Source organism: Euprymna scolopes, chromosome 11 (assembly GCF_053919585.1).
Source record: "Euprymna scolopes isolate OS-2025 chromosome 11, ASM5391958v1, whole genome shotgun sequence".
NCBI classification, from domain to species: domain Eukaryota; kingdom Metazoa; phylum Mollusca; class Cephalopoda; order Sepiida; family Sepiolidae; genus Euprymna; species Euprymna scolopes.
The window spans coordinates 100,582,408-100,603,105 of NC_136492.1; the positions used below are offsets into that span (position 1 = coordinate 100,582,408).

Genomic DNA, 20,698 nt, shown 5'->3' on the forward strand with positions numbered 1-20,698 from the left:
AGCGAAGCTAGGGCTGTAACTATTGATATATCCAAAGCCTTTGATAAAATCTGGCATGAATTAAATCATATGGTATGACTGAATGAATACTAAATATGATTAGATCCTTCATCCACACAGCATAACATTAATGGAGGAGTACCTCAGGGGTAGATCCTAGACCAGTATTATTCCTGATATTCATTAACAACCTCTCTGATAATGTGTCCAAGAACATTGGAGAAACCGTGTCAAATTTTCTTTGAAGAAAACCAGGATTTATATTGAGACAAAATTTTTAAGAAATGATCTAGTGATGTCTGAATTCTCAAAAAAAAAAAAAATTATTCTCAATTAATAAGCGATTGGACTTTTGTCTTGGGATTGTCCAATAATCCTACTGTTGAGCCTCATTATAAATAAATATATTCTTTGATACATTAAATGAAGATTAATTTGTGTGTATTACAAATTTAAAAAATAAACTAACTTATGATTTACTAAATAAAGTCATTATTTTTTTATGAAAGAAAAAAAAAAAACAATTACTGCCTATAATTTTTTTTCTTTTAGTTGAAACTTTATTGATCCCAAAATATTTTAAAATCTCACTGATCTAAGTGTCATTATCATTATTTCAATTCAAGTAAAAAGAAATCCCAATTTTTAAATTTTTATTTGCAAGCTATTTCAAAATTCTTACACCAGTGAGGAAATGACATAAAATCATGATATCCGGTGTAAACTTTTTGTGCTCCATAAGTGTTAGATCTTCATAAATAGTAGTTTGTCAAGTAACTTTTAAATTTTATTTGATATTTTTCAAAATAAAACTAATTGGATTGTATTTTTTGTATAAAATTTCCCTTTATTTTTTTTTTAATTTTTAGGACATGAGCAATTCTCCACCTTTGGAAATTGTACATACTGTTGGGAATGCGAGTTTTGCATCAACAGAAGATGAACAATCATATGGAGAAATGTCAGTATCTTATATGTCATTTGATGAGGTAAGCTAACATTTATTTGAACATTTTAAATAATTTGATATTATCAGAAAATTAACATCTATGCTGATATCATTCTTTGCTGGTGTTGCTTCTTACCGATCTCCCTCGTCAGTTGAAATATGCAGCTAATTTAGAAGTTGACCTAGGTTGAGTTGTGAATTGGGACACAGAATCTCTTTTGTTTAATCCTGTTAAGATTCGACCTGTGTCATTTAATCATAGATGTGCCCTTTTTCTTCCCAAGATTCTTATGGATGGCTCTGCTATTGAGAAATTGACCCTTAAACTTTTTTTGTTTTCTCATCAAATCCTTCTTGGAGTTCTGTTGTCATATTTGGTTTGGTGAATCTCTGTCCCATTTGAAGATTCTTGATAAAATGCAGAAACGTATTGGTAATTTGATTGTCTACCCCCTTCTCTGCAATCTCTCTTTTTCTGACAAACATGATGTTGCTAGTTTTAGTCTATTGCAAATACTGTTTCTTATTCCAGTAGTTTCTTCCCAAGAACTGCAACTTTCTGGAACTCCTTTCTTGCTGTTTGTTTTCCTCCTACCTATAGCCTTTGTCTTTTTAAGACAATCTCAGGCATTTTTTGTTTTTGCAATAATCATTTTTGTTCTTGTTAGCTTCTTGCATCAAGTGATTTCACACCTTGTCTGGAACAATTTTCATTCCATATATAAAAAGATAAATTGATAATTAGAAAAAACGAAATTACGTTTTTTTTTTAATTTTTATTATTGGAATCCTTTTGAGATGAGTAATTTATATATTTATTTATTTACGGACTTTATCCTCATCTTCTACTTGTTGTTTCACAACATTTCGGTCAACTATTTGGAGCCCGTGGCGCAGTGGACAGAGACATTGAATCTCTACGGTTCCAGGTGAGCATTGTCTAAAGATAGCAGTTTCACTCTTACCCAAAGCTGGCCAAAGTTGGGCAAAACGTGGTGAGATGACAAAAACTATGGAAGGCAGCAATTGCTGGGGATACAGTTAAGACTCAGCATTTCTATCTCATTGCAGTTTACCACTTGACGAAGGCCAGAGGAATAGTTGGCCAAAGCATTGTGATGAGGATAATAGGCTACAAATAAATAAATATACATTTTTTTTTAATTCCATTGAACTTTAGGGTGGAGCTTAAGAATTTTATTAATGCACTTATTTTTATTAGGATGAGAAAGAAGTTGGTGTTAAAATTAGTTAAATGTAAATGTTAATATGAATAAAAAGATAATTTCCTTATTCTTCAATAATATTTTTTTGTTGTAGCATAAATCAGAACATCATTACTTCTGCAAATAAAGACATGAGATTCAAACCTATTCTAAAGAAACTTCTTTATATATGAAATCGAGTGAATATCTTAATAATAATAAAAAAAGGATGAGGTAGTCTCTCCTACCTCAGAATAAAAATTTATTAACATATATGTTGCAAAGTTTTTTTATCCTCTCTCAATCCCTCATCTATCTTAGACATAAGTGTTAATCTTTTGGAATTGGATGTAACCTGCAATTTCTGAAGTTCTGTTTATTTTTCTACAGTTCTTGTGTCAAGGGAGACAACTGTTTGCATTCTCTACAATTATAAATGTAATCCCTGTAAGATTGTTGTCAAATGTGCCTTTTTTTGTTGAAAATATTAGCGAATTGATATGCCAATTAAATCCAGATTTTTTACACATTCCTTTTTCTACTCCACCCTGTTTCTCTGAACAAATATGCTTGTCTTGAGTCAATTTAGTGAAATAATGATTCAATCTAGTTGTTTTTTTGTTTTAGAAGCTCCATCACAAAATGATCAGAATCAAACATGCCTAACGCATGCAAAAGCAGAAGCTGCATTTTGTGCATCTTTTGTGATCAACTCATCACAACCTATTCTAACCTATTCTAACAGATTGTAAAAAATATGAGAACACTTACAAGAAATACTGTCACACACATGCTGTTTGAAAATGTACCTACTTCTCAAATAATAAAATACATGAAAAATAAATTACTTTCTGAAATGATATGTCAAGAGCAATTGCCCTGGAAAGGAAACCTTTGTCAAGAGATTCACTAATCCTATGTGATATAACCGTTAGCACATCTGCTGTAGATCTTGCAGAACGGAAACCATATTGCATGTCACTAAGAAGGTTGTTTCTGTTGAGGTGGTTGACTACTTTATTTAATATGATGCAATTCTCTATCTGTATAAAAGCTAAGTACGTCCAAGGATGGAGTACTGCTGCCACATCTGGGCAGGAGCTGCTAAAAACAGCCTATCCTGCCTTGACAGAGTACAAAATAGACTTCGTGGTTTAGTGGGGGGATGCCCTTTTCTCTTCCCTGCAACCACTCTCCCACAGAAGAGACGTTGCGAACATGTCTTTGTTTTATCGTTATTTCGATTGCAGGTGCTCGTCTGAGCTCCAATCCCTCGTCCCCCCTCGCCAATCTTTCACGAGAAACACCCGTCTGGCTGAAACTACTGTCAATAGTTTTCCCCACTCTTTATCTGTGCCTAAATCCAAATATAGATTCCATGAGCAAAGCTTCTTTCTTAGAACTACACGCCAGTGGAACTCTCTGCTGCTTGCCTGTTTCCCTCCTGATTTCAACTTGGATGTCTTCAAGTCCAACATAAACAAACTCCTGACAAACCACCCCCTTAAGTAAGACACTCTATCAAAACCCCCAATACTAATGATTACTACTATACTATCTCATTGATTACTGTACACACGATAACCCTTATCCCTGAGTGGCCTTCGGGCCTTAATAAGTGGTGACCCCCCCATGTAAAAAAAAAAAAAAAAAAAAAAAAATGAAAGATATAATTAAATAACTCTCTAGAACTTATCAAAATTGGTTTATGTAATCTACCATTTCAGGAATCCTAGAACTTCCATTTAATTATTTATCTCATCACAAAGTCTTCTGGACGTGTGTATTTCTACAAGTTTTCATTTGGTTTACATATGAGATGCCTTAATGGAATATAAAAGAGAGAGAAAATCACAGTGAATTATATGTCTCCTATGTTAGTTTAACAGTTAATATGCAGTTCAACAAGAAATGAATCATTTGGCTTGATAATCATAGACTTACAATGTCTTTCTTTAATGTTTCATATATCTGTAAATAATTTCGCACAATGGAAAGTTATTCACATGATTTAACAAACTTTGTCTGAAATCTAAAGATCTACCTATGTGCTTGTATTTGCATTCCCATTAGAACAAACAAAGTTTCCAGTGATTCCAGATGACTAGCTGTTTGTTGTTACTATTTTGTTTCGAATACAAGTAAAGTAATTAAACTTAGTTTATAGGATTTGATTCAGTGTTATATATAACACTATATACTAGCTTGGGTTCCCGGCGTTGTCCGGGTGTTTGGAAATGTGTGTTGAGCAAAAAAAAAATATAAAGTGGTAGTAGGCAGGCAGGCTCGAACCCGTACCGCGAAGGAGCAAAAGAACATGAAAAAAACGTGCCGTCCTTGCTGTTGCGCCTATCGCTAAACTGGAAGTGGTGAAGGTTTAAATTAAGGCTAGTCAATCGAAAAGAGGGGATGACTTTTGAAAATATCGGCGAAAAAGTGCCCCCTCCCTGTAGAAAAGTGTCCAGTTGAGGGTGAAGGAATAATGTTTTTAGCCAATTTTTCGATATTTGTCATCTGAAGGGTCGAGCTTCAAAATGATACTGATCTAGTGAAAATCCTTCGGCTCTATTGAAAGTTTTAGGCAGAGATACAAACATACTTACATACATTTAAACAGACAGGTGAGATTTATATTATAGACTAGCGAGAGGTACCCGGTGTTGCCCGGGTGTTTGTAGGTGTGTGTGGTGTTAAATAAAAAAGAAACCGGGGGGGGGGGGCGATCGAAGCCGAAGCCCTGAGGCGAAGTTTGAAAATAAAATCGGGCAGCCAGAATGAAGCATTGTTATAAGCGAATAAGTGAAAGATGTTTGAAAGTCGTCGAGCGTTACGATGACGATGTAAGCATTGTTATAAGCGAAGTAAGAAAAGAAAACAATGTTTTAATTAAGCAAGGGTGGGTAATCAAAACATCGAAAAAAAAAAACGAAAAAAAAAAAACTAACGTAAGGCAAACGAACGATGAAAACAGAAAAACGAACACGTGAAAAATGGCTTAAATAAGCCTGTTTCGATATTAAAATTTAAAAAATCGGTGGGTACTCGGGTGTTTTGGAGTGTCACTAAGAATAAGCGAAGTAAAAAACAAAACAGGAAAACGAACGTTACGTGAAAAATGGCTTAAATAATACAGGGTTCAATATTTAAATTTAAAAAATCTAAAAAAAAAAAATCTCACACTACGATTCAAACCCAAAACGTTTAGATAATGAACCAAGGCCTTAACTACCTGAGCTAAAGTGACGTATATGAAATTTGTTCGGTTTTTCAATTATTTAAAGTAAATCAGGTCATGACGTCATGACATCATCTGACGCATGCATTGTTGACCCCCCTTCCCCCCTGTCGAAAATTGTCGATTTCGGGGTGAAAAAGTTAACGTTTTTTTTCTCTCTCTCTCTCTCTCTCTCTCTCTCTCTGTACGTCTCTCTCTCTCTCTCTCTCACACACTTCGTCTTCCTTACTCTAAAGAGTGTTACTAAAAAAGAAAATGGCGTCTGGGTTTGTTTTTTTGTAAAAACTTTGATCGTTAATATTTTTTGTAAGCATATTTTTTTTTTTTTTTTACTTCACATTTTTGGTTTGTTATTTTTCCTTTAACTATCGTATCTAACTATTTTTAACAGTTATGCAAAATTTGCGTCGAGAATTGTCTAAAGTTCTGACTTTTTTTTTGCTTTCACTTTAAGAAGAACGTGAATTTATGAGGTGAATTTATTCAACACAATATGATTCAACTCAAAAAAATAAATAAAAGCTAACGTGAATTAAGATTAAAGTTAAGGTGTTATTGTGGACCCTCACCCCTTTTAAAAAACCTTGTTAAACTTTGTGACATATTTACATTCTATGGAGGTCAGGCGCGAACGAACACCCAATAATTTTATTATACCATATTTCTTCAAACTGAAACATAATTATCAAAGTATACTTACGCAAATAGATCTGAAAAGTCTTTGTGCCATATTTCCATGGAGTATAGGCACGAACGCAGACCCCACAATTTTATTATACCATCCCTATTTAAGTTGAAACATACTTATCAAAGTATTTTTATGTACATCTATATCAAAAACCCTTGTAAACGGATTTTTTTTTTTCATTTTTTATTTCCATACTTTGGAGGCCAGGCGCAAACGCAGACCCCACAATTTTTATGAACCATCGTTCTGCCAGATCAAACATACCTATTCCTGATCCGCGATACATCTTCTATCATTATATGTAATCGGTTTTTTAAAATAGTCAGCCATATAGGAGCCTATTCGTGACCAGACACACACACACACACACAGACGTTCAGCTTTATATTATAGAAGATATATATATGTATATTTATCACATCATGTTCAGGAGTCAGCATTAGTATTGCACTCCTATTCATATTCTGTCCATATGGTATCATCTGTGCATATACATAGATACAATATCATGATTTTAGAGGAAAGAGTTGGTTATAAAAAAACTTTTACAAGGAACAGTTTTTTTCCAATCATTTGCCTCCCCTACCTCTTTTCTAACAAAGTTCAAAACTTTTTGTGTCTATTGAGGAGTGCATGATTGAACTTTAACTTTAGTTAGACAATCAAGAAATGTTGCTGTTGCAATATTTTTGACTCGTAACGGGGTTATGGTCCCTCACAGTTCTATTTATAAATGCTGCTGCTAGGAACTGACAAATAAAATTAATTCATGTTCTGCTAACAACCAATCAGAAACCAGAATTGGTCCATAAAAATTAAACCTTTTTTAGCAACATTGCATATGTTTTCTTCGTGTCAACATGAGAAGAATCTTTTACTTTGTGGCTACAAAATTATAAAGTCTGGAACCTGTACAGAACAGCTGTCTACTGAGAACTTGTCATCTCCAGGACTTTTATAGAATAACTACCCATCGGAAACTTTTCTGAAACTAAACATGGCTTCCAAATGAACCCGGCATAAGACTTTATTTCGATGGATTAGAATTAAAATTCAAATTGTGGCAAGTGAAATTTTTAGGATATTTACGAATCCAAAAGTTACACAAAATAATTCAGGCACAGCCTGAAAACTGAAATGACCCTGACTTTATTGAAAAGAATGCAACTGTCTGCAGAATTAATATAGTGCTTAGATGACCGAAGTCTATCACTAGTAATGAGAGAAACTCTAGACGATGGCTGCAAAGCATTGCACATATTGAGAGAGCATTACTTATCGAAAAGAAAACCCAAAATTATCTATTTATATACTGAACTGACATTTCTAAAACGTATGGAAGCCGAGACGATTACAGATTATATTATAAGGGCCAAAACAACAGCAAATTCATGAAAAATGTCTGGCAAAGTTAGCGACAGTCTGTTAGTCTCCATGGTCCTTAAAAGATTACCGACTGATTTCAAGCCATTTACCACTGTGATAACCCAGAAAGAAAAACACGTGACTTTTAGTCAATTGAAGGTGGCACTCCAGAGTTACAAGGAAACTGAAAAAATGATCACAGAAAAAAATGAATCTACAAATATGAAATTTAAAAATGCCCACTTAAAAACACCAAAATTTAATTATACACTTACCTAAAAAAAAAATGCAACTTTTCCAAAAACATATTATCCTAAGAAAAGTATGAAAATTATTTGCTATAATTGTGGGTGACCTAATCACAAGTGCAGATCATCATGAGTGTTAAGTAATTCCTAGTAACAAAAATGCCGGCAAGCATTCAGTGCAGTTCCAATCTTGAGTGTTAAGTAATTCCTAGTAACAAAGATGGCGGCGAAGAATTAAATGCAAGTTCGTGACGGAGACTACAGCGAACTGATTGAATCCAAAATTCGACAATTTTTATAGTAACTTTGGAAGCTTCTGATTGGTTGGTTATTATAACTTGTGGTTATAAAAACTATCGTCGAAATCATTGGTGTCATACCCCCATTAGGAGTCAAAAACATTTTAACACACCCCCTTTTTTGATATAATGGAAAAATCCTTTCGGATTCAATTTGGTTTGACTTGAGAAAAGGAAAAAAATAAATAAATAAATAAAATAAACGAATAAATGAACAAATAAAATAACATGGGGGGATTTTTATTCTCATTGGTCAAAAAGAATTATCAATATATTGGTATAATGTGTGCAAAAAGAAGCCATTGTTTTTTTTTTGTTTTTTTTAAATCACATTAAGTTTTTTTTAATACATATGAAAATAAACATTTTTCAAACATATATATATATATATATATATATATATATATATATATATATATATATATATATACATACAAATGCATACAGATATAATCCTATTCAAATGCATATACATACAAATATAATCCTATTCAAATATATATATAAAATGAAAATTACAATTGAATTTACCAAAATGATCCAAGATGGTAAAATTAAAGTAAATTATAAATATTAAAGAATTAATATTTATAAAATTATCTCAGCCAGATAAAAAAGCTCGATAAAACCAAATAGGAAATAAAGCTTATAATATGGACTATATAAGGACTATCCATTTATCTAGTGTTTCCTTTTCAGATTAAATATGTTTTTAACTTATTTCAAAGTGTTTTTTAACATATTTTATTAACTGTTTGCTCATATATATATATATATATATATATATATATATATATATATATATATATGTACAAATGCACAAATACATATAAATATACATTTTTTTTAACAAAAACTGGAAACATTCTATTAGGTATTAGTTGGTTAATTTTGTTAGTAAGATAAAAATGGTCGCAGTTTAATGTCATGCCGGGACAATTTACAATCTATTATTGATTTTTTTTTTGTGTGTATGTGATTTCAACTGTTCATGCTTCTCTTTTTGGGTTTCTGAAAAGAGATTTATTCATGATTAGATTCCAAAAAGTTTGGTTATAAAATGTTTTAATTTTATTCTTTTTATAGGTCTAGTGAAATTATCGGCTATATTATTCTCAAATGTTACATAACTAATAGTAATAGTTTTTTTTACTTATTTCATCTCTTATGAAATGATATCTGATATCAACATGCTTTGATTTTTGATGAATCATAGAATTATTTGCTAATAAGATACTACTCTGGTTATCACAATGAATTACTATAGGTTTTTTACTTAGATCTGGTTTTAAAATAGATTTTAGAAAGGTGTTCAGAAAAATTGCCTCCTGCGCAGAATGGGTGAGGGCCACAAATTCTGCTTCACAAGTAGAAAGGGCAACAATTTGTTGTTTTTTAGTTTTCCAAGAGATCACAGGTCCAGTCTTTGACAGTCTAGAACAGTATCCCGTGATACTTTTTCTATCCTTAGAGTTATCCCAATTTGTATCTGAAATCCTTCTAAATTTATAAGTTTTGAGATAATTTTGTTACAGTGTAACATATATCAGGCCTAGTATCGGTCATCAAATAGATGAGACTTCCAATCATTTCTCTGTATAATCGATTGTCTATTAATTTTGTTTCGGTCTCTATATTTTTATTTATATTCATTTCAACGGGAGTTGTATGTGGTTTGCAATCTTGCATTCCGAACTTGAGCAGAATTTTTCAATGTACCGTGATTTGTTCATTGTTATAGTTTCATTTTCACAGTTAAATTTTATACCTAGGAACCATGACAATTGTCCAAGATCGGCCATTTAAAATTTTTTATTTAGTTTATTTTTAACATCTTTTAAAGTGTTGTCACAATTTGAGGCGAGTAATATATTGTCAACCCAAAAAACCAAAATCAACAATTTATTACCTACATTTTTGGTATACATGCATGTGTCTACGGGACATTGCTTGAATTCTTGTTCTATTAAATAATTATGGAGTGTTAAATTCCATTTGTGAGCGTTTTGTCTTCATCCATATTAACGATTTATTTAGTTTCCACACAAAATTTTTATTTTTCATTTTAAATCCCTCTGGAGGGTAAATATAGATTTCACAATTAATCAGAGCATTTAAATAAGCATTTTTTACATCCATTTGATGTATTTTTAAATTGTATTGAACGGCAAATTGCAATAAAATTCTAATTGTTGTTAAATTTGTCAGTGAAAATGTGGCAAAATATTCCACTCCAGAAATTTGTGAAAAACCTTTTGCAACAAATCTTGCTTTAAAAGTTTCACTGCCAGAAGCTGTGATTTTTTTTGGAAAAAACCCAAGCGTGAAGAAATTATATCCTTATCTTTTGATTTTGCCACTATTTTGTATGTGTTATTTTCAGATAAAGCTTTCAATTCGGATTCCACAGCTTTTTCCCATTCTTGATGATTTTCTGAACTAATTGCCTCATTATAACTTTCCGGTGCGCTTTTCAACGAGTAACAGTAATCCACTGCATAGTCTTGTATTTTTTCAATTTTTAAGAATCTGGCCTTTTTCGCTCACTTATCGGGTATCGACGTGTCTGGTTAATATTTACGTCAGTAGTTCTACTGCAATTGTTGTCAATATTAATATTTTCATTGTGATCGATTAAGATACTAGGTAATATTTCCTCACGTTTTTCATCCACTGGCTCGTCATTTTTTAAATTTAATGTATCATTGAATTTTACACATCTAACTCTTTTTATGGCATTTTGGGCTGGAAAGTAGATTAAATGTGCTGGAGTGTTTTTATTGTAACCTATGAAAATCCCTTTATCACTTTTAATATTTAGTTTACTGGTATTTTCTATAAATGCAAAGCAATCTGAACCAAATAGATGCATTCGGTTCATTTTTGGTTTTACACCACAAAACGCTTTATACAGTGTTTTGCTTATTGAACAATCTGTTTTGGATATATGCATTAAAGCATACGTCCATAAACTATGCACTAATTTTGATTGTGTAGACATCTTCCTACTTCAAAAACGGTCCACCATGCTCTTTCAGCAGTGCCATTTTGAAATGAGGAATACGTTGCTAATTTCTCGTGTTTAATACTATGGTTAATTAATAGAAATTCAAAGTCTTTACTAGTAAATTCAGTCCCATTGTCTGTGATATCAGCTAAATATTTCTTAGTGGCAAGGATAGTGTCGGATTTGTTTTTTAGAAAATAAACTATAATTAAACCTGTATAATCATCAATAAAGTCCAGAACATACCTTAGATTGTTTCTCCCCATTGTTTCTCTTGCCAAGTCAAAGTGCATAAAGGAGAGAATTTTCGTGGCCTTTTTGTCTGGTGTTTTGCTTATATATTTTGTCATTTTCCCCTGTGCACAAACATCACAATTTGGGAGATCGTCTGAAGGTATTATTTTCATGCCTTCGACTACATTTGGTAATTTTTTAATATCGGCTGTATTGCAGTGTCCTAGAATTTTATACCTGGTTTCCAAGTCATGACAGGCAGTTTTTGAGGGAACCATACTTTTTAAATAATATAGTCAGCCATTTTCTTTAATGTCAAATACAGTTCCGTTAGGGTATATGAATTTTGACTTGTTTTGGCCAAACTTTATATTCGCGCCTTGTTTAATGACAGCCTGCACGGAAAATATATCTTGCTTAAATGTAGGTATGAAAAGAGCATTTTTTAGAATAGAGTTACAAATTTTGCCATTATTATTTTTTAGTGATGTTTTGCATCGCCTCTTTTCAAGACTATATCATTTATTTGACTACCGTCGGCAAGTTCGACAAAATGACTTTGTGGATTAAAGTTTGAATCAAAATTAATAAAATCAGATTCCTTGGTGATGACATGTGCTGTAGCACCACAGTCTACAAGGAGATTTTTACCGTTTGTGGTATTGTCAAAGTTACATGTGAATAGAAATGTATGTTCTTCCTCAAAGTTATCAACGTTTTATATGGAGTCCTATTTTTAGCTTTTATATCGATATTGGAAACTTTTGTGGTTGGGTCGTCCACAATTATAGCAGATAATTTTATTCTTTTTCTTGGGAAAATTACTTTTGGGGAAAACATTGTGGTGTGATGTGTAATTTGGTGGTGTCTGTTTTCGAGAAGCATTTTTATTTTTTCATTTTTTTTATTACTTTTTCACCCCAAACAAGGCACATTGCCACTTTGATGTAGGGGCTAGTATCAGGGACATAAGCTACAGGGGTACTACGTAGGGCAGCAAGATGTCGGTTTACGTTACACTTGAACTTCTGCATGTCAGTACAGTTAGGGAAGCAGGGTCCCAGAAGGGAATTACAAATTCTAGCGGTTCTGGGGAAGAAACTACTGGAGTAGAAGGCTCTCTTACATCTAGGGAGATCTACTGTGAAAGGGTGTGATTTAGCTGCTTGTCAGGTCTGTCGGGGGTATTTACGTCAAGGGGGCACAAGTACTTGCAGTTTGTCAGAGCATTCACCGTTAAAGTACTTGCAAAACAGGCAGAAGGATGCAACATTTCATTGATGGGACAGAGTCTGAAGCTTAGATTACAGTTCAGGACCTATCAGGTTGGCGACTCTCTTTTGAACCTTGTCCAGGAGCGATGCAGTGGAAGCAGCTATATTTGCAACAGGTTTGTTGGAAGTAGTTAATATGGTTTAATATTTTTCCTTTAAATTTATAAGTAAAGTTTTTTTTTTTTTTCTTATTTTTATGTTGGCTTAGGAATAGGATAACGCATTACAGAATGGCTTGATATTAAGAATTAACTAAAAATTTTGTTGCCCAAGCTCTGTATATTTTAGATGGCAGGAGGGTTAAGATGTATATTCAATGTAGATACAAGTAACATCATTTTTGATATGAAGTACAATACATTACAGGTATAATTGGAAGTAAATTATAAACTATGGCGTATTCAGTATGTATAATAAAGTAAATAGATATATGGGCAGATTTCCAGTAGATGCCAATATATGGAGGTTGTAGGTATTTAATGTTTCCATTTCTAATGAAGATATCTTCAGCTTTTGTTTAAAAATCAGGAAGTTGTATTTTGCATTAGAGTATCGGTTCAGTTTTTGTATTTAACATTGCGAAGCTAAGGAAGAAGCAGCTATTGCTATGTAATGTACAGACTGTAGCTAGTAAGTATCTACCTGAATAAGAATAAACTAATGCATGCCATAGAGGTAGAAATGTATAGATGTTTAGTGATAATGACTTCCAATCAGTCAGCATGCAAAAGTTAAGGGCTGAAAGCTAAGGACCCTCCTCCAAGGCATGTGTAATGTATGAGTGTTAGTGGTGGCTTGGGGAGTAGAGTAGATTGTTAGTTTTCAGGAGAGGATTAAGCTGACAGAATACAGTAGAATTAATTATTAAAATTTAGAGTGTCAAGTAAAGTTTAGTTAGAGAAAAAAAATTTTTTTTTTTTATTAATTTTTTAACATGCAAATCAGAGAAACTATTAGTACAGGGCGCATCGATATTCATAGTTAAAGACAGTCAATTAGGTCAGGCTCTAAACATTGTGTATCTATTCAGAAATAGTCCTAGTCTAGTTACAGATATAATTGAAAATAAGACAAACTATATTCAGTGGTTTGATATAGCTAGCAAGGAAGCCACATTTTCAATACAAACGAGCTTATAGGAATTGTAGATATTAAGTATATTACTTAAATAAAGTCATATCTTCTTCTAATGTAGGGAAAAATAAATCCTGGTTTGTGGTAAATCCTGGAATTTAGTTTGCCAGGCTTTTTTTATTGCTAGTTTATTTGGAGTATAGCAGTAGTGAAGCTGTTTTGCCCGTACGAGAGAGGGGGGGGGTAACGAATTTCATCTTAAGACTAGAGAAAGTTTGCAAAACAAGAAAAATATGACAATAAATAAATAAAACAAAGAGAAAAACAAGAGAAAAACAAAATTAAGTAAGATAGCATGTATACATTTGAACTTCATGATTTTGCTGGAATTATTATTGTCCACGAGCATCCGATTTGTCTCTTCGTAACTGCACAATGCCACTTTAAATTCACTGAAATTTATGGGTTTGCCTTTTTTGCATTATAACAGTTGTAAATGGTTTAAAATCATCCCTTGAAAAAAAAGTTCCTTTAGGGTCATTGATATTAAACAGGCTAATTATTTCACCCAAGAGTTTTAAGGCATTGGCAGTTGTTTCTGCCTTTATAACGTAGTTGGTAATAGTTTCATCCTCGTTACGTTTTAGAGACGTTAGTTCTGTATATAGTGGTATAATTTTCGGTGTTTCCATTTTGATAAATAATGCTCTCTTAATATGTTCAATGTTTTCTGTCCATCATCCAAGGCATCTCTTATAATCAGAGACAGACTTCTATTGTCTAAGCATTGAATCAGTTCTACAAAAAGTCACATTCTTTTTGAGAAATTTGGGGTCATTAGGATTCTCTGTTGGAATTCTTATGTACCCCAGAAATTTTACCTGCCACAATTCAAATTTAGATTCTGAACCGTTAAAGAAAAGACAATGGCTGGGTGCATAACCTGTTAAGTGTTGAGACATTATGTTGAACAAAGATGGCGATGAAGAATCAGTACAGTTCTGATCCAGAGTTTTAAGTAATTCCTAGTAACAAAAATAGCGGCGAAGAATCAAATGCAGCTCGTGACGGAGATGACGGCGAACTGATTGTATCCAAAATTCAGCATTTTTTATTGTAACTTTAGAAGCTTCTGATTGGTTGGTTATTATAACTTGTGGTTATAAAAACGATCATCGAAATCATTGGTGTCATACCCCATTTAGTCATGATGGCGGTTATGTCAAAAACATTTTAACAACAAAAAAGACTACAGCATCAGGCGTTGAACAGTATAAAGCTAGATTTATTGCTAAAGGATACTCTTAGATTTACAGTAGAATATTTTTCTACGTTTTCACCGACCACAAACCTAACGAGAGTCAGAATTTTATTGCAAATCGCATCCCAATATAACCATAACATCCATCAAATGGATGTAAAAAATGCTTATTTAAATGTCCCAATAGACTGAAATTTATATCAGAGAGATTTGTAATGAAAAATAAAAATTGCGTGTGGAGGCTTAACAAATCACTGTATGGTTTAAAGCAAAGCAGTTGGTGCTGGAATACAGTATTACATGATTTTATGATTGAACAACAATTAAAATGATGCCCAGTAGACCCCTGTTTGTATACCCAAAACAAAGACAATAAACTACTGATTTTGGTTTTATGGGTCGATGATATTTTGATTGCATCAAATTGTAACATAATGTTGACCGATGTTAAGAACAGATTAAATAAAAAATTCAAAATGACCAATCTTGGCAAAATATCATGGTTTTTGGGTATAGAATTTATTCATGAAAAAGGACTTATTAAAATGAATCTATCTAGATACATTGACAAAATCCTATTGAAATTTGGAATGGGAGAGTGTAAAAAATGCTCTACACGGATCCAAAATAATATTAATAAAAATATAAACACAGAATCTGAAATCATCAATGATAAATTATACCGACATATGCTACATAGTAACAAAACTATCATAAAAATTATCAAGACCGACAATGAAGGATTTAAACAGAGCTAAACAAGTCCTTCATTATTTAAAAGGAACTAAGGAACAGAATTTAGTATTTAGAAAATCAACAAGTCCCCTAGAAGGATTTTCAGATTCAAATTTGGGAAACTATGAAGATTGAAAAAGTATATCTGGATATTGTTTCACACTATCAGAAAATGAGCCTATTATTTCATGGAAATCTAAAAAGCAACAGATTGTATCTCTCTCTACGTGTGAGGCAGAATTTATTGCACTCACACATACTGCGCAAGAAGCACTTTACCTTAAAAATATCCTAAAGACTGTTTTAGAACCAGAATCAACTAAAACCCCCCCTAGTAATTAATTGTGATAATCAAGCCAGCTTAGTCTTAGCACAGGACATGGTAATACACCAAAGCTCTAAGCATACAGATATAAAATTCCACTTCATCAGAAATTAAGTGAAAAAGGAATCCATTATTTTGAATTACATGTCATCAGAACAAAATATTGCTGATGTATTCACAAAACCTGCGGCAAAAATAAAGTTAAAGTACTTCTGCCTCCAAACTTTTTGGGATTTAACTTTAAATACCTTTTCACAAGCCTATGTATATGTATATATATATGTGTGTATATATATTGAAAATTGTCCTGGGCAAGATGTTAAACTACATCCATTTTGTTTATATTAACACTTTAACATGCTAATGCGTAACTAATACTTTTACTGAAATAAAATAAAAAAATAAATCAACAAAAAAATCACTTTTTGAAAACATTTTCTTATATATATATATATATATATATTAAGACAAACATTATTAAAAACAACAGAGATACCTTGCTTAATGATTCTTTTTTTCATTTTTTCGATTTTTCGTAAGATTGTTTTAACTTAAGATGGAAGGTATTTACAAATGTTCCATGGTTCACACGAGCACTTTCGATTCTTTCTTGAATCATCATCAGGTGGAGATAAAATATTAAAAATAGAAGTGAAATATATAGTTACGAATGATAAAGAGTCAATGAAAAGTCGATATATATATATATTTTTTACAAATACTTTTTGCATGCTTATTTTAAGGCACGCATAAATTATAATTGACTTTTACTTTTATTTTATGCACAATAGTTTTCTTTCTAATTTACCAAAGATTTCCTATTCTTCTTGCTTTGTTTTAATTAGCACACAAAAAAATAAATTCTGTTTTTTTTTACGGATATTACACGTATATTTATTTATATGTATGTATGTGCATGTATTTTCTACACACACACATATTTTTTTATTTTTTATTTTGACATTTGAACAAAATTAAAATGGCTTCCTTTTACATGCTCAAATTTTAAGATCCAAATGACTTCTATTTTTATTATGTATAATTGAATATAAAAATATATATTTGTTTTTGGACAGAATTAAAAATGAACCAAAAGGAATTCCCCATTTTATAAAAAAATAGGGGGGGGGTGCAATATTTTTGACTCGTAATGGAGGTAGATATTTGTTTGGTGTCCACGCACCAAAGTATGATACAAAGTCAGAAGGTGGAAAATAGGCAAGCTCCCCTAAAGGAGGGGCACTCTTGCCTCAATAAAAATTGCCTGGCCATTCCCATTGGCATTCCCTGGTAGGGGTGCCTCATGCGACAAGCAATAACCTTGCTCCACTCGAAAGCCGGGTGACAAGGCCTGGGAGGGTAGACCTCCTGGGTGATACCCAGGCGGTGTACCTCAGTCCAAGAGGTACAGGGCCAGTTCCCGGCCCCGCACCTGTCGGGCTGAGTGTTAAGAATGGATCCTTGACGTGCACTCTACCCAGTCTCCCTGCAGACGAAGCCACTAGGAGACTCATTCCCATCACAAGTAATGAGGATATGATCCCTCACAGTAGAGAGATTCTATTTATAAATTCTGCTGCTAGGAACTGACAAATTAAATTAATTCACATTCTGCTATCAACCAATCAGAAACCAGAATTGCTCTAAAATTAAACCTTTTTTTTAGTAAACTTGCATATGTCTTCTTCGTGTCAGGAAGAATCTTTTGCTCTGTGGCTGCAAAATTATAAAGTTTGGAACCTGTACAGGAGAACTGTCTACTGAGAACTCGTCATCTCCAGGACTTGTATAGAACAACTACCCACCGGAAACTTTTTTGAAACTAAACGTAGCTTACAACTATGTTCGAATTTCATTTATAAATTTAGTGCATCTGTACTCTTTTTTTTTTCCTTCATGTATAATGTATAAAAGCAACTTTTGTTAATATGACTTGTAATTTTCTTTCTTCAGCAGAGAATAGATGAAGAGAATCAATACCGAAGTCAATATGGTGATTTTTACAGTAAGTATATAATCAGACTAGAAGGCTTCCCAACGTGGCCTGGTCGTAAAAAATACACTTAAATATGATATTTTGATTAATGCAGATTTCGTATTCATTATTATAATAATAATGATTTAAAAATATTATAGCAATGATTTAAAAAGTTAAAAAAAAAATGATTCGTGCGCCACCACTGAGAATCAAAACCAAAATGTTTAACTTACGATTTACTTTTTCCTTTGATGTTAATGCCTGAGCTATGAAGACATGTTTACTGCAAGGCTAAAAATTAAAACATGAACCAATAGCATTGCATGTTTGTAATGCCATCATTCAACCTTCACCTGGCAAATTCCATTTTTTTAAATTTTCACACATTTGCACCAATTTTCCCCGACTAAAACCCAAATATGCATGGGTTTGAATACTCTATATATTAAGTTTCATGTCTGTACACCAAAAACTGATAGAGGGTTTGGTAGACAAAAGTTTTTAAGCAAATATATATACGCATACATAAATATATATAGGAAGAGTTTTTTTTTTATTTTTACACAAATATTATGCAAGTATAAAGTATAAATCATGTAGAATATCTGCATGAATATAATTACATGTAATAGTTAACTAAAGATGATCACCTTATAAAAAAACCCGAAAAAAAACTAATAGGGAATTAATTAAAATGAATGTTTTAAAGAATATGCAAATTAGCTAGATCTTTTGCAGACAAATGCAATTACAGGACCCATATATCACAAAGTTGGATTTTTTTTTTTTAAATAAATAGAAAAAAGGGTTTTTAATATGAATATCAATACACACAAAAAAAAAAATTATAGGAGTATAGATACTTATAAAAACTTTTTAATGCTATAAATAAGTCAATAATAAGTCAATAATAATACAATGACTAAAAATACATTTTTTGAACAATTTTAATAAAGAATTCATTTTTTATTATTCATTTAATTAGTTTAAGGATAGTCATTTTAAAACTGGTTTAAAGGAAGTAGAGCAAAAATCAATATAAAAATGCTTTAATGTTCATCGAACCATTATTTTTCTACAAATATTTTTAAAACTTTAAATATATGTAATATGGTAATATTTTAAAATCTATCACGTCTTTTGTATTTTTTATCAGTTTATGATTAAATCTATCACATCTTTTGTATTTATAAATTGTAGTTTTTATCAGTTTATGATTAAATCTATCACATCTTTTGTATTTATAAATTGTAGTTTTTATCAATTTATGATTAAATCTATCACATCTTTTGTATTTATAAATTGTAGTTTTTATCAATTTATGATTAAATTTATCACATTTTTGTATTTATAAATTGTAGTTTTTATCAATTTGTGATTAAATCTATCACATCTTTTGTATTTATAAATTGTAGTTTTTATCAGTTTATGATTAAATCTATCACATCTTTTGTATTTATAAATTGTAAAGTTTTTATCAATTAATGATTAAATCTATCATCTTTTTTCACAGATTCTAGTGGACCAGATTTATTTATGCAACTTATAGATGCTAGAAACCAGCTCACTTCCATGAGAAACATTAGTATGCCATCAAAAGCTTCATTGGTTGAAGATGTTTTCCACATGTATCGTTATGATGAAGATATTTGTAACTGCTGCTTGAACTTAGCATCTTCAGAAGATGTTGAACCTGGAGACAGTACAGCATCATTACAGGCCAAGATCATGTTCTGTACATTTTGGAAAAAAATCTTACACAAGTATTTTTCGGGTTCCTTTGAAAAATATCCAGTTGTTTGTGCTGAAAGTGGTGGCGATTTATTTGAAATTCTTGGTAGGATACTTCTGCACGGACTTCTTTTATATGGATATTGGCCTATTCATTTTGCAAAAGCTTCAGCGTGTTATGTTCTCACTCAAATTCAAAACCCAACCAATTTACTAAAGTCGTTTATGAACACACTTTCTGAGTTTGAACTATCTGTAGTCAATGCTGCGATGAAGGAAGCCAGAATGTTACCTCCAAAATTTTCCAAAAGTCTTGAAGAAAGATTGATTACAGTTCTTGGTAAATATGGGATTCTGAATGTACCTGCTCCCTGTGATCTCATGGATACTCTTCAAAGGATTGCACAGACTGTTTTAATTCAGCGTCCCTACTGGGCTCTTGTTAAATTATCTGAAGGAAGCAAGAAATTTTCTGCAAACTCTGTATTGAACAATTTAACTGAATATGATGTTGACGTTTTGTACCAGGCATTGATACCTGATCCAGCCACACTTATAGCAAAGCTGCAGTATGAACATTGTGATATTAATGATGAAGCTACTTATTTGCTTGAGACAAAAGTACGAAAACAACTTGAAATTTACCTCTGGTCAATCAGCCGGGAACAATTGGAATTAATTGTCGAACGTTGGTGTGGATGTGATTGTTTGATTGCACCTAAATATTATGTGACCTTTTCATCAGAGTCAAATTCAGTTGCACACTTTGACTCTCATCAATGTTTATTAGTTTTGTCCAGGCGACTTGTCACTCATACAGAAATTGCAGATGCTGTGAGTTTAGCAACCCAACAATTGAAAATGGAATAAAAGAAATCATCACATTGTAATCATGAATTATGTCAGAATTTTATTTTCAACATTAAACTTTTACACTTGTAGATAAATCATTTACCCATTATTCAACTGTACATTATTTGGTAATAAAATCATTTTTCTTCCAAATGACATTTATAAAAATAAACGTTTTAGTTCATTGAATTTTTATAGATATCAAAGTTTTGCATTTGATTTTTTTTTTTTTTAGTAA

At 31.9% G+C, this 20,698-nt stretch overlaps 1 protein-coding gene across 5 annotated transcripts in view; it reads left to right on the top strand.

Moving 5' to 3' along the window:
• Positions 1 to 20,632, top strand: part of LOC145287995 (uncharacterized) — a 77,828-nt gene extending 57,196 nt beyond the window's left edge. For 3 of the 5 annotated variants that reach the window (XM_080135991.1, XM_080135993.1, XM_080135994.1), the window contains 3 exons: positions 870 to 989; positions 17,853 to 17,904; positions 19,391 to 20,632. In XM_080135991.1, the coding sequence (XP_079992117.1) occupies positions 870 to 989; positions 17,853 to 17,904; positions 19,391 to 20,478 (1,260 nt within the window). In that variant the 3' untranslated portion in view covers positions 20,479 to 20,632. The remainder of the gene's footprint in view (positions 1 to 869; positions 990 to 17,852; positions 17,905 to 19,390) is intronic. The other 2 variants (XM_080135992.1, XM_080135995.1) reach the window with 1 other exon arrangement.
• The last annotated feature ends 66 nt before the right edge of the window (positions 20,633 to 20,698 follow it).